General features: G+C 43.1%; 1 protein-coding gene across 6 annotated transcripts in view; it reads left to right on the top strand.

Annotated features, from left to right (window-relative positions):
* hdac4 (histone deacetylase 4) overlaps positions 1–19765 on the top strand; it is a 122263-nt gene that overhangs the window by 41049 nt on the left and 61449 nt on the right. For all 6 annotated transcript variants that reach the window (XM_035651334.2, XM_047337066.1, XM_047337063.1 and 3 more), the window contains one exon: positions 6327–6389. In XM_035651334.2, the coding sequence (XP_035507227.2) occupies positions 6327–6389 (63 nt within the window). The remainder of the gene's footprint in view (positions 1–6326; positions 6390–19765) is intronic.

Here is a 19765-nt window from a genome sequence, read left to right as displayed (position 1 = left end):
TTTTTTTAAATTATTAACAAAAACAAACAATCTTGATACGGATTGCTTGCAGTATTTTTTTTATCATGACTGAGATAATACCAAGCAGGATATTTTATAGCTGAAATATCAACTTTAAAATACTCTCTGCAGGACAGACTTTCAAGTTCTTGCCAGACATATACACCAATACCGTTATATCTGCATTTTGCTTAAAATGTACTTGCCCATTTATAAAAGTATTATTACAGTACAATCTATAGAATAAAACCACTAAGACATGTAGCACTACATGAGATTCTTCATTAAGACATTTAATTTGCTCTGGTGAATTAACCAAATATCCTTACAGGGACCCATAGTGGTGACAGTCCTTGTGTAACTATTCATAAATGTGCACTAAGCCATGTAGATGGTTATGTAAACTCAATCCATAAGTGGATGCTAGTAACTTGGTCTGCAAGAGAAATTGTCTTCAACCAAGGTTCAATAGTGCTTGAGTCCTGCTGCTGAGATTCGGCACTTGCTTGTGATTTGAATTTATGTTATATATAAGGCAACATGACGTATTTACCAGCCTGACACCGGTCTGTGTTTTTGGGAGATTAAAGATTTCAACAGAATAAGTGACCAGTTAAGGATGATTCCTTCTGTTTATGAGTACATGACTCTAAAATAAAATGCTGTTTATGACTGTTAACCATCATATAAGATTTCATTTCAAAAAAGTAGGTTAGATGAAACATAAATCTCTGTGAGGAAAATGCCACCATGGAAGTACACACTCTACAAAGTACTTATATTCCAGTTGATCTGTAAAAAGCACAATTTAGTTCAGTCCCATGATGGATACCTCTTTTTGGAACGAATCCCCTCACGAGTTGGCTCCCGACCAGATCATCTTGTGGTTTAGCAAGGCGGTGGCAGGTTGGTTGGGGCTGGCACCCGCTCGCACTGGCTCCGAGTTTGGTCGCAGCAGAAGGGCAGTTTCGGTGGAGCCGCGGCAGACAGGATGGCACAGTTGGCAGAGCTCTGAGGCCCACATCGAGGGCTCAGAATATACCAGACTGAGTTGCAGCGGACGAGACAGGTCGGCGTGGCTGGCACGCTGCCACGGCGACTGCTGGTCATGCGGAGGTGAAGGTGGTCCAGAACAAGGTGACTTGGCATCTTCACCGTCTAGCAGGAGGCGAAGGGTGTGCTGTGCTTGTGTGCACGTTCAATTGCATGCGTTCCTTTGTGCACAAACCTGTTTCTATGAATGTTCACGTGTGTCCTCCTTTTGCATTGTCGAAGGGGTTCTCCTCATCACTGTACACCAGGTGTGTATTCACTGAAGCAGGCACTCCTGCTTCCTGCCGGCCTCTGAGCCAACTTGTCTTCTTGCCAGTCATCGGTAACTTGGCGCCCCCCCCTCCCTTCCTTTTCCATGTGGTGATCACGTATGTCTATACACAAGGAAGTCTGTCGACACATCAGGGCTTTTACAAATGAGATTTGACACATGCAAAAAGAGTAAATCGTGATCCTTCTGAGTCTTGGAGACACAGATGTACTTTTTCTAAGAATGTAATTTGGGTATTTAAACTGGCCTTATGTATATTCCTACATTTCACTGGAGGAATATGTGTAACTGTATTGCTCATGGGCATGCATATGGCACAGGTCACATAGGTCAGCGCATAAAAATATCCACCAAGGAGTCCAAATGACCTGCAGCCAACATAACAGCGTCCTCCATTGTTACTGTATTATACACGCCCATGCACAGCAATAACTACCTGCAGGACGTTATTTACCAACATGACCATATATTGCTACATATATTATGATGTGCGACAAGCATTTGTTCTAAATTGGTGATACAAAAAGTGCCATTTCTCTTCTTACCACAATAACGCATCCAGAAATACCCCCTCGTCATGGTTCGATTTCCCACTCAAACTCCAAGCTATTTCAAATGCCCGTCTTTTTTTAATTCATTCGGTCTGCAACAGCCAAAGCTCGGACCGCAGGATGAGCTGTGAGAGGCGGTGAACCTCTCGTACTCTGCTCTCTCTTGTTGTTACAGCCGCAACTTCAGATAATAGTTGTGCAGCAGAGAGGATGACTATTCAATCAGGCTCGGAGACAACGGTGACGCGGTTCGGACGAGATGGATAAGTGCCGTGTTTAAAGTGGACAAGAGTGCTCCGCGGACAAATGTGTGGCCTTGCACACAGTGTCTACTGCAGAGTGGACTGTGCATACAGGCAGCCTATCCATTATGGCTGGTGTTGGGAGGCAATAACTCAGGAGTGAGGTGGGGGAAGGCAGACCAGTGGTTGGCTAGAGCCATACATACTGTCATCAGAATAGCTGTCCAGATGTAATCTATTGATTTACCAAATGAAACTGAATTCCGAGCATAGATTCTTGTAAAAAAAGTAAAAAAGAACAAAGGGAAATAAGTTAATTAAGTGCTGGTAGGCACGATTTGGTATGTTTTTTTGGTAACACCAGGCTTGTTGTTTTCCCCTGTCTCCAGTCTTTATGCTACACTGAGCTAAGCGACTGCAGGTGGTAGCTTCACAGTTTGCGTCAAGATGTGAGAGTGGTATCGATCTCCTGGGAAAGAAATATCGATCTGTTCCTTTTTAAGCGCTGATTTTTCCCTTCAGTCAACATGCAGATTATTTTTTTGCTTTATTTATTTAATTCGTTATGTAAAGATACCCGTCATATTTTCCCAAGTGATGTCTTCAGATTTCCCACCAGTCCAAACCCCAAAGATATCCATTTTTTACAATGATATAAAACAACCCTTCCAAAATAGCAATTTCATCACATCTGGAAATGTGTCATCCTTTGGGATTTTTGCTTGATAAATGACTGACATAAATAATTGATGTGCAGAAATGTGAGTAATAAATGTTTTTTACCTGTTAACTCATTGATTAATGAAGTTGTTTCAGCATCAAAGTGTCGATATACTTGCTTTTAAACAACCGTATATCCTGATCTGAACTAAGGAAATCTTGTGCATTTATGTATTTCGCAACATGGCTCACTCATGTCGAAAAGGGTTTATTATTTATATGCAGAAAAGTGTTAAAAATAGTATCAGTTTTTGTTGCAATTCTATTCAGTGCTACACTAGTATTAATAACAGAAAAAAAGTTCAAGAACACTGTTCTTTGTTCAAGACTGTTTCTCTCTGCATATTTGCTTGTTGTGGTTTCCATGGAGATTTCTCTGGGGTCACTGTGTGTTAAGGCAGAGGCCACTTGACCCCTCTTCCGCTCGGTGGTGTCAGAAGGCAAACTCTACTCAGTCATGGGCAAGACCGCCTGTACACACAACACACATACGCACGTGTTATATATTTTTTCAGTCTTCTGAGGGAGCTGAAGAGTAAAACTAGGAATTTGGGGGTGGCTCACTTACACTTTCAACTCTTCTTTGGTGTGTGTGTTTGAGTGTGTGATTGCTTGGCCTGTCTTTCGCCCATCGAGCTCTGGTGTCGTCTTTCTACCATCTGCCACGGCCACCCTACTGACTTGCACACAGACATGCACGCGCACATACTGTATCCATCCACATACTGTATCCAGCCAAATCCTTCAATACAAAACCCCTTCTCTTCTCTTTTCTTCTCTTCTCTGTTGTTTTTTTATTTCCTTGTGCAGTTTGGTTTGTTGGCATCTACTTTAAATTAAAACACAAAGGAAGCAGGCTTTGCCTAGGACACGAAATTCAAGAAATGCATTCAGTCTGTGTTTTTGTGTGCGATATGAATATTTAATTTGGCCCCTCCCCTCCGTCATGTATTAATCATGGAGCAGTCTGCTTGGCCTGAAAATAGCGCCTAGCAACCCAGAAAAACAAAATTCATAGTAGTCGTGGGTATGTCATGAGCTGCTGCTCATTCATGTGTGACACTGCACATGGTCTCATGGTCTCCCTCACATTTTCCTATATTACCACACAAGGCTTCCTTCCATCCCTCGTCTTCTTTGTGTCCGTCTCCACCGGTTCAGGGATGTTTGCGTCGGAGATTACTCAGCTTTCTGTTTGTATTAATCACAAACACAACCATAACCACCCTCATAGAATATTTAGTTAAATTTTTTTTTCCTTTGAAAAAATGTTCATGGGCTTTTGATTTAAAAAAAGAAAGAAAAAAGGATTCACTCGTCTAGCGCACATTCACAACTCAACCCCGATGCACCCCCCTGTGCGTGCGGCAGCACCCACTGAGTACAGGCAAAAGTTTGAGATATTCCACTGTGAGAGAGTCTGCTTCCTGAATGTGGTGGTAATTGCAGGATTACTGACCCCACCACCGGTACCAGCTGCCAGTCTTGAGGATAAACTGTTGTGGGCTGAGTGATTGCATAAGTTCAGTCCAGCTGTTCGCAGGTGGGAGCAGAAATGTGGCAACAAAGTTTGTGTAGTCATCGCAGAGACTCCTGCTAGAAAAAAAAAGAAGCATGAATCCATGACCATAAGGCACGAGAATGGTGGTTCAAGAAAAATGAAATGTGTGGTAGCGGGCCGTGGACAATTTTGCCTTGGAGGCTAATTGTGGTCCGCTCTGTGTGTAATGTGCAGTCAGAAAAGTTAGAAGGCAATGATGCGTTTTTTCATCGTCTCCATCACATTCGATTTGAAATGAAATGAGATGAAAATGAGGTATTGACTCACGTCTTTGAAAGAGTACACCTCCAATTTGTCCTTGCACTCCAAAAACATTGTCAGACACACAATAGATGGTAAAAAATGTTCAAAATCGATGCAGCTGAAGCGGAGACGCAGGCTTTTTAGAAAAATGTCATGCATTCTTTTTCATGGTTAAACCCTGGCCCCTACATTACCCACAAAACAGCTCAGCCTCCAACGCGTTATGTTGGAAAGGGTTATGCTAGTTGTGTATAATGTAGCCCAGAACCCCCGAGGCCTCCAGCAGAGATTAGGAGTGGGCTACAGGAGCCTGGCAAGCTCACTTCTTACTAACTCGTCACCCCCCGGAAGTTTTCCTTTTTCATTTTCAAACTTGGAAATCTTCAGCTCCAACCGAACCTGACCAAGTGGCATCACTTGAGGCAGTTTGTGCCGCACAACGTGCCGCATTGAAACCACAGACAGCTTTTTACACTTTTTTTTGATCCACACATGCAGCAGTACTCCCCAAGACTTTGAAACGGACTTTGGACCTTGGTTCTTATTCATTGGGTGACAAGAGTAGGAGTCACAGGACTCATCTTTCTATATTTCTGCTGTCTTATGACAGTCCATGAAGCAGACGTGTAGTGCTATCTGTTGAAGAACAAGTGCGCACAAACATGCATGTGGTTAGCTGCATGGTATGCTTCTGTAGGGCTGCAACTAACGACTGTTTTCATTATCGATTAATCTGTCAATTTATTTTCTCGATTAATCTATTAATTGTTTGGTTCATAAAATGTCGATCGTGTTTCCCAAACCCCAAGATGATGTCTTGATTTGTCCACACAAAAAATATTCAGTTTGCTGTCATAGAGGAGAAAATAAAACCAGAAAATTATCACGTTTTAGAAGCTGAAATCAGAGAATTTTCACTTCCCTTTTCATAAAAACAAAAACAAATTTTGTTGTCGATTTTAAGTCGATTAATCAATTTACTGTTGCAGCTCCATTTTTATGATTCTGCTAATATCTGTAATTATTTGATCTCATTTACTTTTATCTTGTGTCTTTTACTTCCTTGTATCCCTAATTGTGTTGTTTGACCTTTGCCGTGTTTGTTCAGCACTTTGGCTCAATTTAATTTACTAGATAAATAAATCTGACTCGACTTTTACAACCCAGAGGCAGTAACTCTCGTCATCATCATCAATGACCATTAAAGATAGACGATGAAGACCATCCGTCAATAAAGCATATCTTACCATTTATTTTTCTACACACCTAGTTCACTGGAGGTGGATTGTTTCTGTCTGAGCTTCAGACAAGACAAGTTAAGAAAGCAAAAGTGTTCAATTTGCTTTGGGGCACAAAATATGTTATGTTTAAAGGTGTCATATTATGCTCATATTCAGGTCCATTCTTTTAATTTGGGTTAAGACTTGAAAAAGTTTACATGCTCTAATGTTCAGAAGAGGCATCACTGTTCTCATACTGCCCATTCCTGCGGCTCCTCTTTTCACCCTCTGTCGAAAACGCCTGGATTTCTTTTAGCGCCGCCTGCCCAATAAACCCCAGTCTGCGCTGATTGGCCAGCTGCTCCGGTCTGTTCAAAATGTGGAGGAAATGTTATGCCCCTTCATCTGATTTTTACATCTCGATGCCATACAGTGATAACACGACCGAACTTTTCTCTCTGACAGGTGGCATGAGCAGCAAGGATCAGCCTCTGGAACTCCTCAAACCCACTGCACTCAACCATTTCGGTAAGGACTTCTGTCGTGTACTGTATGTGTGTACTTATGGTTGTGACCCGCATTTGGATCAATGAGATGATGGACTCTTTGATTAACCAATTATTGGTTTTGTCTATGAAATGTAAAAAAAAAAGAAGAAAAATAGGGATTTCTGCTTGTTTTGTCTCAGGCCTAAACGAAAGTCTTAAACTTTGGATAGCATTTCTCTCAGCAGCAACACAACTTGTGTCGGACTCCCACGTTCAACGACCAATAGTCTTGATTCAGTATCAAAAAATGGTGTGAAAATCACAATAATATTGTTTATCGCAATCATTTCTGGGACAATATATCGTGCAACAAAAAGTCGTAATTGTGATAGGCCTATGTTCACCATGCAAAAATGGTTTCCCCATCCATAACATGGACAGATCAGTGGCTCAAATACAAACCTGAGTGGAGCTGAATGTTGAGCAGCAGGACATGCATCGTAGTACAGTAGAACCATAAACTGATTTTAACAAAACAGTGATTCAGCCTTTGAATAACCTGAATTTTGACATTTATGGGTAGAAGCCGAAAACAAAGACTTTCCTACCTATAAGATTTAGTTCAGTTATTCCTTGTTTTTGTCTGGTATTTGTACCAGCACTGACTCAGGTGCCTATTGCACCTACTTGGAGTTGAGTGATGGATGCAGTCATGTCTTTGGGGTAACTGATGGATAAAGCACCACAGGTGATTACAGGACATCAGTGCTCATTGGGTGGATCACGGTCGCGTGAGCTGGCTAATGCACGGCTCAGTAACATAATCTGTTTAGGAGGAAACTTATCATTTGCTCCGGAGCATGTAATCATCTTTCGCCAGGCTGACGTTGCTCGTTGTTTTTAGTACGTGACAATGTATTATTCGGTGACCGTATCCTTTTTAGAATTTGCACTGCATCTGCTGGCGCACACGTGCGCGTACGTAAAACTGTGCGTGTGAAACGAGACATTCTGTTGGAACTTCGCACTCCTGATGACAGGAACGCTCGATGATCTCACCCCGTCAGCGTGTCATCAACCCACAAGCGGCATGTTTGTCCCGTGTGGCGGGAGGACATGCTGATGCAGCAGAGTCACGGACACGGCTGCCAAGACCTGGAGCAGTTCTATCGTTGCCTCGCTGAAGTGACCCACGTAACAGCATGGACACACAGGCAGATGTGGACACATGAAACATACAAACATAAATGGAATGGGGGAAAAAATCAATGGGATCTGCGTGGACACTTTCTGGGTTTGAATTTTTTTCGATCAGGTTTTCAGAAATATAGAAAAGTAGCATGATCACTTGGATTGATGACCATGTTTTTAGACTGGGTCCATCTTTAATGTAGAGACAGAAAGATGTTGCTGCCGTTAAAACTCCTCTTGAAAGCTGCTTTGCAGAGATAAATCAAAATGTCACTGCTTTTTATGCATTCATTGTCGCAAAATAAAAGAATGCATATACACTTAAACAGTATCTACAGGTCAGACCACATCATCTGAGCCTCCTTCATTTCCCTGATCTTTTGTTGAACACGAGGTAGACACCTGTCTTTGATATGGCGATAGAAATTAATATACAGATTTTTTGACATTTTATTTAATTGACTCCCTGACGCGAAAGTAGCAGATAGCAGGTGAGTGAGCGTGGTGACGAAACCTCACTTGCTAATGATATTCTGTGACTTTGCAAATTAAGTGTTAGCGCTCCGCCATGCAGCCAGAGATTAACCTGTGACAGCTGTCTCATTTGCATGGGACTGGAGTGCACGGTGAAAATGGAATTCTCATAGACCCCCTTATCGTACTGTATGCACAACACGTCTCCTGCAGGAAGACAACGGCGCATTCACATAAACAAATAAAAAAAAGAAGCAATCGACGGGGAGAGAGAAGAAAACAATCCTGGATGCACTTGGCCTCATTAATCTCACAACTGGCATTTCATAAACAGATATACTCATCACAGAAATACAGGACTGAGCAAAGGTTGTGTGCACTAAAAAAAAGTAAAGTGAGTATAGTCTCTAAAACAATGTCACAAATAGTTTTGATTCATCAATTTGCTTCATATAAAGTGCAAACAACAACCTTGGAAGGTTGGTTATGTCCTCGGTGAATATGTTGTCGTATTTTCCTATCCACTATTCCTTGACCTAAGTGGAAAATGTGAGGTCAAGGAAAGGTGTAAAGGAGGATTCATAAATCTTAAGAAAAGTCGACTGCACTGATAAGTAAATCCGTCTCAACTTACACTATACTACGTCATTTCTGCGATGGCGGACTTTATTGACTTGGTTCTGCCGTGGCGAAACTACAAATTTCCAGGATTGACTAAAACACAGTGGCTCCATCCAGCATGTTTCAGTGCGTATTACCACAGTGTGACATCAGATGTAAATGATTCATATGCAACGATAACTTACATGATATTAATATTCTTTTTCCTTCTTCTACTTCGTGCATGATGCGTCATGTTAAATATTGCTGCCGCAATGTATTGTGGGGCGTCTATTTCTCCTTTGCTTCCGCAAAGGAAAGTCCAGTGTACCCTATGCTAAAGGAGATAGGAAAGCACCTTTCCTATGCATTCAGAGAATCCGAACAGCTCTTATCATGGCTGCCGATGAAATACTTCTGGGTCATTTCAAAATTTAGGAAATTTCCTAAGCAAATTTGACGATTCAACTGCTCCCATGGTCTGTCTCAGTGTCCTCTCAGTGTCAGTGTCTAATCATGCGATCCCAGACTGACTCTATATGATGGTGAGATCAGCACTCTGCGGAGGCCAGGCCATCTGCTGCAGGGCTCCTCGTTCTTCTTGTCAAAGCCCTTGATGACTCTGACTGTATGTTTGGAAATCATTGTCACGCTGCAGGATGAATCGGGGACTGATCAGACGCCTCTCTGAGCTTATTGTGTGATGGACCAGAATCTAAACACCTGAAGTATCTAAAACTTTTTACATTTTATTTAATATTATACTTCGGAAATAAACAGCAACCCAGGAAACAGACGTTAGCCCTGGCATCAGCTTTCTCTGGTGTCGTGCCACACTGACAACAGGAGCGTTAATGCCATGTTGTCCATGTTAAACGTTTATTAAATGCTTTTGCCCGTTGACCTAGACTGAAGTACAGCTTCACAAAGTGTTCCACGTTCCTCATTTTATCGCATGGGACCCATCTTCTAAAATTCCCTCACTAAAATACGACAGAGACCAAATTTATGACTTTAATCCCATAATATTACGACTTTATCGTCGTAAAATTACGACTTTATTCACAAAACATTTTGACTTTATTCCCGTAAAGTTACGACATTATTCTCATAATATTATGACTTTCTTCTTGCAATATTATGACTTTTTTGTTGTTGTTATATTATGACTTTATTCTCATAAATTTACGACTGGCCCTAATACTCTTCGTAGATAAAAGTGCACTAGAGCAACAACAAATAATCAGCTTTGAATTTATTTCCAGCACTTGTTGACTCACATTTGTCTGCTACATTAGAACACACACTTAGATTGCGATCCTATGGGCGAATGGCAAGATTAATGCAGCTCACATGTTTGTTTGTTTTTAAAGTAAACTGCAGATAATCCTCAGCAATGTACAAGCCAGGCATCTGCACTGGATTTTTGTTTGTCCCAAGTCTAATACACAGCTGAGTCCTTCACTGGTCAAATCATAAGACTGAACTGTTAAATCAAATTTGGCTTGGAAAATTTAGTTTGGTATGGTCCCAATAATAGCTAAAAAAAAAAAAAAGACAGTACAATACAACACATTCATAAGATGAGTTAGAATTAATTAACTGGGTGCCGAGACGATCAGTAATGGTAACCTGTACGTGTAGGCGTCCTATGCCGGGAAGTCTGTTACAGCTGTAAGGAGATGGCCGCGGCTGCAGTTGGAGCTGGTTAAGTCTCAAAGTCTGTGTGCATGTGTGTTTCTTGCCAGAGGCATTATGTTTTCGGGTTGTCTGTACTTGCACTCACGTCCATTCTCTTGAATGCATTCATCTCAGGAACATCTTGAGGACTTCTAATTTAGCACAAATGTTCATTTGGACTAGAACTGATTAGATCTCGGTGGTCAAAGGTCAAGATAACTGACCTCACTAAACACGTGTTTTAGCCAATGACTCAGGAATTCAAACACCACACAACTTACCTTTTTATTAATTCTCTCCATGTCTTCACTTCATATTTTACATGGGTCTGGACAGACACGGACGCAAACTGCAACTTGACTGCATGGCAGAGACATTTCTGGTTTTTGGAATTGAATACATCAAAAATAGAATGAGTGTCAATCAAGAGTGAATGACTAATTCAGAGAGAGGTGGAGGAGGAGGAAGACTCGGCGATGGAGACAGATTTGGGTGCATATTAATCGGGATGACTAAATTGTGCGCGGGACGAAGTATACTGTATGAGGAACTGGAGTCATGTGAATGTGGGTTTGAGCGTCTGCTTGTTTCTGTGAGTGCTCATGTGACATTGGGAGAGGGACTGAGAAAATTACGGCCGAGGCAAGCGTGTGCTAATGGACATGTTGGGTGCGTGTGTGTGTGTGCGCTTCAATCGTTGTAAGGACTAGTTTGAGGCGTAGAGCAGAGCAACTTTACAGGGTTGTTTGAGGGATAACATGGGTTTAGGGTTCAGGTTAGAGTTGAGTTAAGGTTAGGGTTAGGATTCTTAAAGACAGAGGTGCAAGTGAGTGTGTGTGTGTTTGTATTTGTGTGCCATGTCCGCCTATCCATCTCGCCCGTAGAGGCTAAACTCGGCTCCTTCTCCCCGAGCCAAAACAGCTTTCTCCCACTCTGCACAAATCAGCAGCAGCCCACGCTTCACTCACACATAACTGTCAGAGCACAGACGCTGCAGGGAGTGAGGAGGAGGGAGGGGAAGGTGAGAGAAGTGACGAACGAGGAGACGGAGAGAGAGGACGGGGAGAGGGAAGAGAGGAGAGCAGGAGATGGAGCAGGAGTGACAGATAATATGGACCAGAAGCGGTTCCGTCGCTCGCAGAAGGGCTTTGTTACGGCTTGTTTCACCAGAGTCTGGGGTGCGCCGGCGTAATCGGCACGAAATGTGACAGTTGTCTCCTTTAAAACATTTTTTCTTTAATTTTTGAGTCTTAATGCTGTGTGCACATGTCCATGTTTCTGTCTGCACAGCGCTGATAGCGAGGCTAAGCTGAATGAGAGGCAAGCGAGTTGAGGGAGGGTGAGGAGCGGTTCACACAGGAAGTGGCAGACCTGTTGGCCAGCGCCCGTCCCCCTGACTGAACAGCTTATCTTTATTTAGACTCCTCAATTATCTGCGAGCACTTAAGAAATGACAGTGGGAGGAGAAGGTGGAAGGACTGAATGGGTGGGTGGGGGGAGATGGTAATTTGAGCAGAAGAGGGCCTGGGTAAGTAGAAGAAGGGGGATGAGGAAAGGCACATTATGCAAATATCAGTGAGCTCATTACCATTTCAGAACTCGGGAAAGGAAATCACAAGAAGTGGAGAGAAACATTTTTGGCCAAATTCTTTCTCACTCTGCATCTGCATCTATCTCTCTCTCTCTCTCTCTCTCTCTCTCTCTCTCGCTCTCGGTCTCGCTCTCCCACTCACTCACTCACTCACTCACACACACACACACACACACACACACACACACACACACACACACACACACAACTCTGATTTCAGTTATTTTCCTTAACTTGAAAGACGACTCTGTATGTCAGAACGCAAATATCCGCAAACGCTGCTCCGAACATTTTCCGGAACTTTCCCTTCCAGCCCCCCTAAGTAAAATTTCTGGAAAATGAGTGAGCCCGTTTAAGAATACAGCAGGAAAACCTCCAGAAGATTCACAGGGAGTGAGTGGAAGCTCTGCAGGTGCCCCACCTCGCCTGAATGTTCTGCGATTGTACCTGCGGAAAATGTCCGGACCCAATCTTCCGGACATCTTATGGAGTCCTTGGGTCCTTATGTGTTTTCTTAGAGCTTATCTAGGGCTCTACTATACTGTACCGGTTCAACTTCCTGGTGGTGGGTAGCCCCCAGAACAGCCTGGAGTCTTAGTAAAACGCACTCCTGTGATAGAGCGTTGCTTGCAGAAATGAAATCGCGATTAAAACATGTTCATGGTTATCTTCGTGGAGTTGTTGTACAGTAAGTTTTTCATGTCGGTTAAGTATTGAGAGAAATTAAACTGACTTCCAACACAAGATTGGACGTATGCATTTCATTGATGTTTAACCAGTTTCCAGTGTAGAGTTGATCTTCAGTATACAGCTGTTGGAACACGTGGCCATTACTGTTACTGTCACCTTCCTGTCAGCCTTGAACCAGCCTGCCCTCCTCTTTTGACTTCACTTCCTAACCAGCAATATTATCCCACAGAGCTGCTGCTATCTTAATGTTCGACAGTGGACATTAACACAACCTGAAATCTCAGCAGACCAGGGATTTCAAAGTCACCACTGTCATTCCAGGGTCATGGCAAAAAAAGAAGTTTCAATATATCTTTAGAACTGTTTCAAACTCCCACCTAACATTACTTCTCCATTCTGTGTTTCTATATTTTCCAAGCACTTATATTTGCTTCCCATACTTCAAATCTTTAAAGGAAGCTGCACAAGGTGACTTACGGATGTCATGATCCCAATATCTTTATCTTTAAAGAAAGTGATAAACAGTTGACACCTTTTGAGGTCTTGAATTTGAATCATCTCCATTTCATCCTTGCTTTGAATCCCCCCCCCCCCCCCCCCCCCCCCCCTATTTTTGGGGGTGAATGCAGTGTGCATTTGTAGATCAGATGCAGCACACGAAGAGAAGGGAGTGGAAAAGCAGCTGAAAGGGGGACAGGATGAGTGTAGAGCAGCCAGAGATGGAGAGTGAGGCGTGTTCCAGACAACACCCCGATCTGCAGGTCACCGTGACTGCGCGAAGACACTTGTCTCCCAGCCAGACCCCTGCCTCCTCCCTCCCTGCTCACTGTAACATGGAGTCATGTGTCTCTCTGTGTGTGACTGAATGCTTGACCTTCAAACCTGACATGTAAATATGTGAGGGGTTGTGTAGTGCAAAGTGAAGGAACATGCACAGCCCCCCCCCCCCCTGGCAATTTTGGGTTTGCTGCACTTGATGCTCAACATTTCATGGGGGAAGAGAGAAGGAAAAGAAGCATCTGCGGTGAATCAAAGTATTGAAGTTATCCTGAAAAGAGCGAAAGTTGAGACTTCCCAACAACAATAATTGCATTTATTCATCACTAATTCAGCTTAATTTTCTCTAGCCATCAGATTGTACTCCTCATTCAGAAGTCAAGTAAGCAATAGCTCACGACAGGTTCTGCTATATGCTCTTTATTCCACAGTCAAGGGGGGCGTTGTTTGGCCCAACACGAAGCTGGCGTTTTGTGCTTTCAGCTCTCGGAAGTTTCCTCAACTTCACTCCGTCACTTCTCACGTCTACTTACGCCAGTCGCGGATTGATACGGACATGTGCAAACTGATTCAACGTCACAGCTATGGCCATGAACCAATCAGATTGATTTGAGCAACCCCTTTTACAAGAAGTCATAATCTTGTATTGAATTTGAGTCCTACACCCCAGCAGTGACACTGACTATCAGCACCTGCCTGAATCACCACTTCTCCTCATACAACCTGTTTTGTATACACATGCTCACCAGGGAGCTCACACAGCCCTCTGGCCCTGGTGCCAGCTCCCCAGATGGGCCCCCAAAGTCCCCCCAACCACCCCCATACACCCTCCTGACCTGGCATGGATTCTTCTCCCTTGTGCCAGTTTGGTGTAGGCTTGAGTCAGTGGCCAAACACACACACACACACACACACACACACACACACACACACACACACACACACACACACACACACACACACACACACACACACACACACACACACAATGCAGTCTCATTGCCCAAGGGATGTTTCCAAATGGTTCTTTTGAACTTCTGATGAACTGAAATATGATCTCCTGCATTAACCTTAATTTCATCTCCCTTTTATTTCTTTTTTTGCTCTAAACCGTCTCAAAATGTATGCACATTTGAAATTAAAAGGGATATCGACACGCCCGCGGACTCTGCATTGCACTGAGGCAGCAGGTTCAAGGCAAAACACAAACAAACCTGAAGCTATCGGATAGCAAAGGTGAAGTTCTTTTTTAATCCTAAAGGGAGAGATGGGAGTTATAAAGGGAATACAAGACAGTGTACCAGTGCCCAGTGCCTAATTATATCTACAGACATAGCCTGAGGTTGTGGCCTTCATGTCAACCCTGTTAGACACACGCGTGCACACACACACACGCGCACACGCACACACGCACACACGCACACACACACACACACACAGACCTTTTATTCAGGTCTAAGAAAGAGTGGCAGAGTGCTGCGAGGCAGACTTGTTTTTGTCTTCCAGCAGAACAGACAGTGCCTTAACCCACTTTGTCTGCATCAGTGCCATTATCCTGACAGCTATATAGGTGTGTGTGTGTGTGTGTGTGTGTGTGTGGTAAAAAAAAGATTTTCCCCATGTTACCATGTCATGAATGTTTCATACGGCCTGGTGTGTTTTGCTGTGCTGGCTGGCTGAGCTTTGGAAGACGTCTGGAGTGTGAGTGTTGAAATACAAACTCTTATATTTTTATTTTTTTAGGAGTGGATGGGACTAATATAATTTAATGCAGTTCAGACTGTGAACAGGACACTAAATTTTAGTTTTAGTGTATCCAACCTTTAAATCAGCAGCTGACATTGTTCCCAGTAGTCAGTGTATGCCTGAAAACTAAGCATATTACCGGCTGCATATACTGCTGGTTAAAATTGGCATTCATATTTATTTAATAGGTGAAATTTATTAAACATCTCTCTGTCTATAGTCGTACCCAAAACACACCACCGCAACATAAATGTGCCTCTGTCTAAAATATCTGGAGCTGAAAGCTATTTTTTACTCAGGGTCGCTAATCAAACAAGTTAAAACAGTTTATTCAAATTGGAACAGAAACTGAAATTAAAATAATAATGTGGCACAATTAATGTGACTATCAGGGCCCTTTTGCTCAATAGCACAAAATTGAGTTCATTGGAAGTTTACCAGACTAGAACTCGGCACAAAGCTCTGCTCTGATTTACTTCTCCTCCACGAGTGAATGCGCCGACCAATTTCTTCAGAAATAAACGATTTTTGATTTTGTAATTTTACGATGTAAATGCTAATATGATTCAACTGTATGTCCCAGGCATTTGTCCAAGTGCCTTTTCTTAGTCTGTGATAGGATGGACCGGCGAGCTTCTGCCAAACGAAGGCGCTCAAACCAAATAACTGCTGAACCGCTGTAAATACCAAACTCTGCAGTTCTCTCGATTTCAACTTGTTGATGTGCCTCTGTTGTTTCCATTATCTTCCCCTGTTGCCACTGTAAGGCAGATGTCTCACTAGCTTACATATTAGTTTTCCTGCCATACTCGGTAATATGTCATATTTTCATTAGAGCTGGCATTGGGGTGGCACAAATTAGATGCTCTAGTTTCTGTTCTATTTCCAGGTACGTATTTGATGTTGGGTATCCCTACAGTTTACAGTGTCTGTCAATGTGCAGATGTAAAAATAAACGTTTCAAAGTTTCATTTGACTTCAGCCATTCTTTACCCTTTCACTTCCCGTTAACCTCTCTTGTTAATGTAGTGGTGTGTTGTGTAAAGGCTTTAAAAGCCCTAGCAGGATCATATGGATCTAGAAGGGTCCTCTGGAACCTATCTATTATGGATGACCACTTCAGGGCTCAGACCTTTTCTCTTTCCTCTTGCGAGGTTTTTTCCAAATTCTGGCTGACGAACACCACCATGAGCAGAGGTTGGCCTTCCTCAGTCCAGTAAGAGGAGTTCATTACAGAAGCCACAAAGTTGTTGAACAGAAAAATAGAAAATTTTTGCTGTCTGCCATTATGAAATACCAATTTCGAAGTGGGGCGAAGAGAAAAATAAAGTTAAAGTATAGTGTTTAAGAAATGTACAGATTTTTAAAAAGTAAACAAGTTTCCACAACTATAGTAAGAACTATTGTTCAAGTTATTGTTTCGTCGACTCCCATTTTGGCTGTATTCGTATTTATCGCTCATTTGTCGGATTCAGGGACTGGTCCTGATCCAGGAGTTGAAACTTTGGCCTGTGGCTCAGAGTCTATTTAAAGCGAAGATGAGATCAACAAAAAGTGAAGAAGTCAGTATGCCGCAACTTTCGATCCGACAAAGAGAAGGTGCTATGGGCCTTTTACAGGCCGGCCCTCAGCTGTAGTGAAGTTGCGCGTCGGATGGGGCTTCATCGAAGCTCAAAGAGCCGCTTGCGTGAGCGAGAGAGAGCCACTGGACCTGTCACTGACGGGCTGCGACCTGGACAGCCCCAAGTCACCACAGCGGGCTGAACTGGTGGCAGCCGTTCAGGAAAAGTGGGATAGGATCCCACAGGTTAGAACTGCCCTGTGTTACTTGTCCTGCTACACACAGAGGGCACAGGTGATATTAGCGTTCATCAGAAGACCCCTCGCACACAATGGACCTAGTGTTATTATTTCACATAGCTGATACTCAGCAGGCCGACACCTAAGAGGGAAACCTTGGATTTTCTCAGTCTGAATTCCTTTTCCTTCCTTTGCCATGGCTAACACCAGGACTCACCTTTACATCTTCTCTGTCTGTTTACATTATTGACAAGGCCCATATTAGGCAGGTTGCTATAATCTGTACTCTGTTTGTTTGCGGGCCTTAGTGCACAGGGGCATTCCTGTGACCCACTTTGATATTTTAAGTGCACAGGGAGCGGTGTGGTGATCTGACATCTCTGGTTCAGTTTGGCATCGCCGACAGCTAATGGCTCTCTGTCTCCTGCGAGCCCGGTGCAGACTGGGAAGACATTACCATTGAGACGGAAGGAGAGGGCGTAAAATATGAATGAACAGAGCTCCCCGCTGCAGCCAAGAGCTCAAAGCAATTCTTTGTCTTACCATGACAGGATTTAAAGAAGGTGTTTTGAAGCCTTGATGAGTTGATTTTTATGTTATGGATGATTTTTGGAATGCAGATTCTCAACAAGATCGGAATGGCAGCCAGAAAACTTGATTATAGGATTGTGTGAAGTCTTTTGTGTGTATTTGAGAGAGAGACGTGAATCACAGAGACCGTGACATTTTCTGATATTTACACAAACCAACAAACCATATCAGGTGTCCCTGTCATAGGGTTTCTTCCTTTTTATAAACAATTCAGCGTGAGCTGGCACCGTTGCGTGATTGAGGACCTGGTGCCAAAATAAAACGCAAGTAGTGTGGGGGTGGTCAGATATTTTTCTCAGAGCAAAGTTGCCTGTAAACTTAATTAGACAATAGTTTGCGCATATGGAGATAATAAAACAAATAGTTTTCACCACCTTAAAAGGAAGCATCCAAAAGAATCATGCACTCAAGTTGGTACTACAACCCCACTCATCTGTTTCTCAAGAAATACGGAACATACACAGTTATCATTGACTGATGCAGTTGGAAAAGCATAATAAGAATAATTTCTTGAGCAGCTTTTACCATTTACATAGCTGTTGGGCCTCCATCACTATGAATATTGATGAAGGGAATGGCCCGAGACAATGTGTTGACAGACACGAGTGGACCTTTTGAGGAGAAAGAGGTGTAGTCTCATCACGCTTCTTTGGGGGACCCCAGATGAAAGCTCCAGACAGTAAGACAGACATGTAAGTGCCATTTGCCTTCTTCCAAGCATGTAGCTGTGTACCCAGACTCAAAGTTTAGAGCACTGCTCCGTGTTGAGCAGATGTTTCTGCAGCTGGGAACGGTCAACCCCATCAAAGTGCCTTGGACATGTCGGCACACTGCACCCTCAGCACTGCTGGTTGTTTTATGTGTGTAACCAGGAATGTGTGTCTTTAACAAGGGCAGTCATGTTGTAGTGAGGTAGGGGCTCTCTACTTGTGCTCAGCTCTATAGACTTAGAAAATATATATTTTTCAATAACCTTTTGGAATATATGAGGGAGAAAGTACAAGGTTTTGGCACACCATAATATTTCCTTTATTCTTCAGCAGTGAACATGTGATTGTTATTGGAAGTTATTGCATTGCTACGGTAAGCTTTATTGGGTGGTTGGGGGTGTGTGTGTGTGGGGGGGGGGGGGGGGGGGGGGATGAGAGCGTGTATTATAAATAACCCAAATCAATAATAAACGACACTGTATCTCCACATTTGGAGTTGGGTCTGGGGCTCTCAGGGGAGATGGATGAAAAAAGCAACCCAGCGTCCTCCCACCATCCCCCCCTGTCACTGCGGGGGAGGAGGTGGGAAAAGACAAGCTCATAAGAAGGTTCAAAAATAAGAGCCGCTGTCTCTCTCCCTCTCCTGAGCATGAACCAGCTTGTGGTTATGGTTTGCGTGTGTGCGTGCGTCCGTGCGTGTGCATTATGAGGCGGACACCGTCCATTACTTATTAATCAGTTCTGTCTGCCTGGCTGCCATAGTGTGTACTTCAGCGTGCCTCGCAATCATTATGCCACATGCATTATTTAAAGAACATGCGCACGCTGCCTATGATGCAGATAGATACACTCGCTATTTATCTGGGATATGCTCACTTATCGCCTTGTCTGATTCTCTCACAGGTTGCTGCAAATAACGGTAAAAGCCCCCCCCCCCTCTCTCTCTCTCCATTCATACGTGTTGTTTTCAATTGATGCTAATAATTGACCAGCTCGTTCAATTCCCTTATAAGTCTCTGCATGAAGTTCTATACTCATTTGATTTGACTGTGTAGGTGCACACATTTGCTCCTTCGCAAGGACTGACGAAATTGTTTTTAACCACATGAACATTTTTGTAACCATAATTTTTCATTACAGGTTAGGAAATCTCTTGTGTGGTTTTAGATGCTTGGCTTTCTTCTTGTATTGAATTGATTTTATTTGTTGTGCTTGTTTACTTAAAAATCTGGATTGCTTGCATAAATATGCTGTTCATATACACATGCTCCCAGGCTTGGTAATTCCCTGGTGGTCTTCTTCAACTTTTTTTTGGATGCCATATCATGGCCAAAAAGAATAAAAAAACATTTTCAAATGCTGTCCACATGCGCCCCACTGTTCATATTTGTTTGACAAGCTGCTTGCTCGCAACTACTGATCTTTGACCGTGTTGGTTACCCACTAACCTAATGTCATCACATGGATTTTGAACACACAGTTTATGAGGTGCTCCTTTGCCCACAGTCGCAGTTCGGCAAGTTCCCTCCCCGATGGTGATTCTCGCTGTTCTAAAAATGAAAGGGT

Source organism: Scophthalmus maximus, chromosome 14 (assembly GCF_022379125.1).
Source record: "Scophthalmus maximus strain ysfricsl-2021 chromosome 14, ASM2237912v1, whole genome shotgun sequence".
Classification (NCBI taxonomy): Eukaryota; Metazoa; Chordata; class Actinopteri; order Pleuronectiformes; family Scophthalmidae; genus Scophthalmus; species Scophthalmus maximus.
This window is presented reverse-complemented; position numbering and strand designations above follow the sequence as displayed.